The sequence below is a fragment of the Egretta garzetta genome, unplaced genomic scaffold (assembly GCF_000687185.1).
Source record: "Egretta garzetta isolate BGI_Z169 unplaced genomic scaffold, ASM68718v1 scaffold347, whole genome shotgun sequence".
Taxonomy (NCBI): Eukaryota; Metazoa; Chordata; class Aves; order Pelecaniformes; family Ardeidae; genus Egretta; species Egretta garzetta.
The window spans coordinates 563872-564584 of record NW_009260184.1 but is presented as its reverse complement, the minus strand read 5'-3'; the positions used below and the strand labels follow the sequence as shown (position 1 = coordinate 564584).

Below are 713 nucleotides of genomic sequence, written 5' to 3'. Positions count from 1 at the left end.
GGCACAAACCCAGCCCAGGGCTCGGCCACCGCCCTGGCGCCGGGCTGGCGAGGAGGAACTTGCCTGTCCTGATGATCCTCTCAATCTTGACGCTGGCGTTATCCAGCTCTTTGGCAAAGAGGTGCACGGCCTGCAGGGGGTCTTCGCACGTGTCGGGGTCGATGTACGTCCTCCTCGTCGGGATTTTAACTGCAGGGAGGCAGGAAATGCGCAAGGGGCCGGTGAGTGGGGCTCGGCAGGGCTCCCGCCCGCCCGTCCCGGGAAGCGCTCTCGCAGCTTATCCATCTCCAGCTCTGCCAGCAGCGTTAACTTCCCGCCTTTTCGTAAGCAAAGCAAAAGGCTCAACTTTAAGGTTTCTAGGAAATTTCTTGTGGGATTAAATAGACCCGATTGCTCTGCTCCAGCGCCACAACCCCTAGGTCAAAGGAGAGCGGCTCCTTCACCCTAGCGCAGCGCCCTCCCGGGCTGAGCCCGTCTGCCACCCACGCTGACCCTCACGTACCCAAACCATCTCCGCTCCCAAGGCATCCAGGAGAGATAATCACAATAATGAGCACCAGCCACGTTCCAGGTCCCCTCGATTAGCAGCACGGGTGGCCAAACACCTCCCCCGGGCACCCGCCATCTGCTGCGCAGCGAGCGACCCTGCCCGGGAGCGCGCCCCGGAGAACCGCACGGAGCGAGGTGTCCTGCGTACGGCAGCCCCCCGCTCG

General features: G+C 63.0%; 1 protein-coding gene across 1 annotated transcript in view; it reads right to left on the bottom strand.

Annotated features, from left to right (window-relative positions):
- Positions 1-713, bottom strand: part of EPHA10 (EPH receptor A10) — a 37807-nt gene that overhangs the window by 5676 nt on the left and 31418 nt on the right. The window contains exon 8 of the mRNA XM_035897444.1: positions 64-189. Coding sequence (XP_035753337.1) covers positions 64-189 — 126 coding nt within the window. The remainder of the gene's footprint in view (positions 1-63; positions 190-713) is intronic.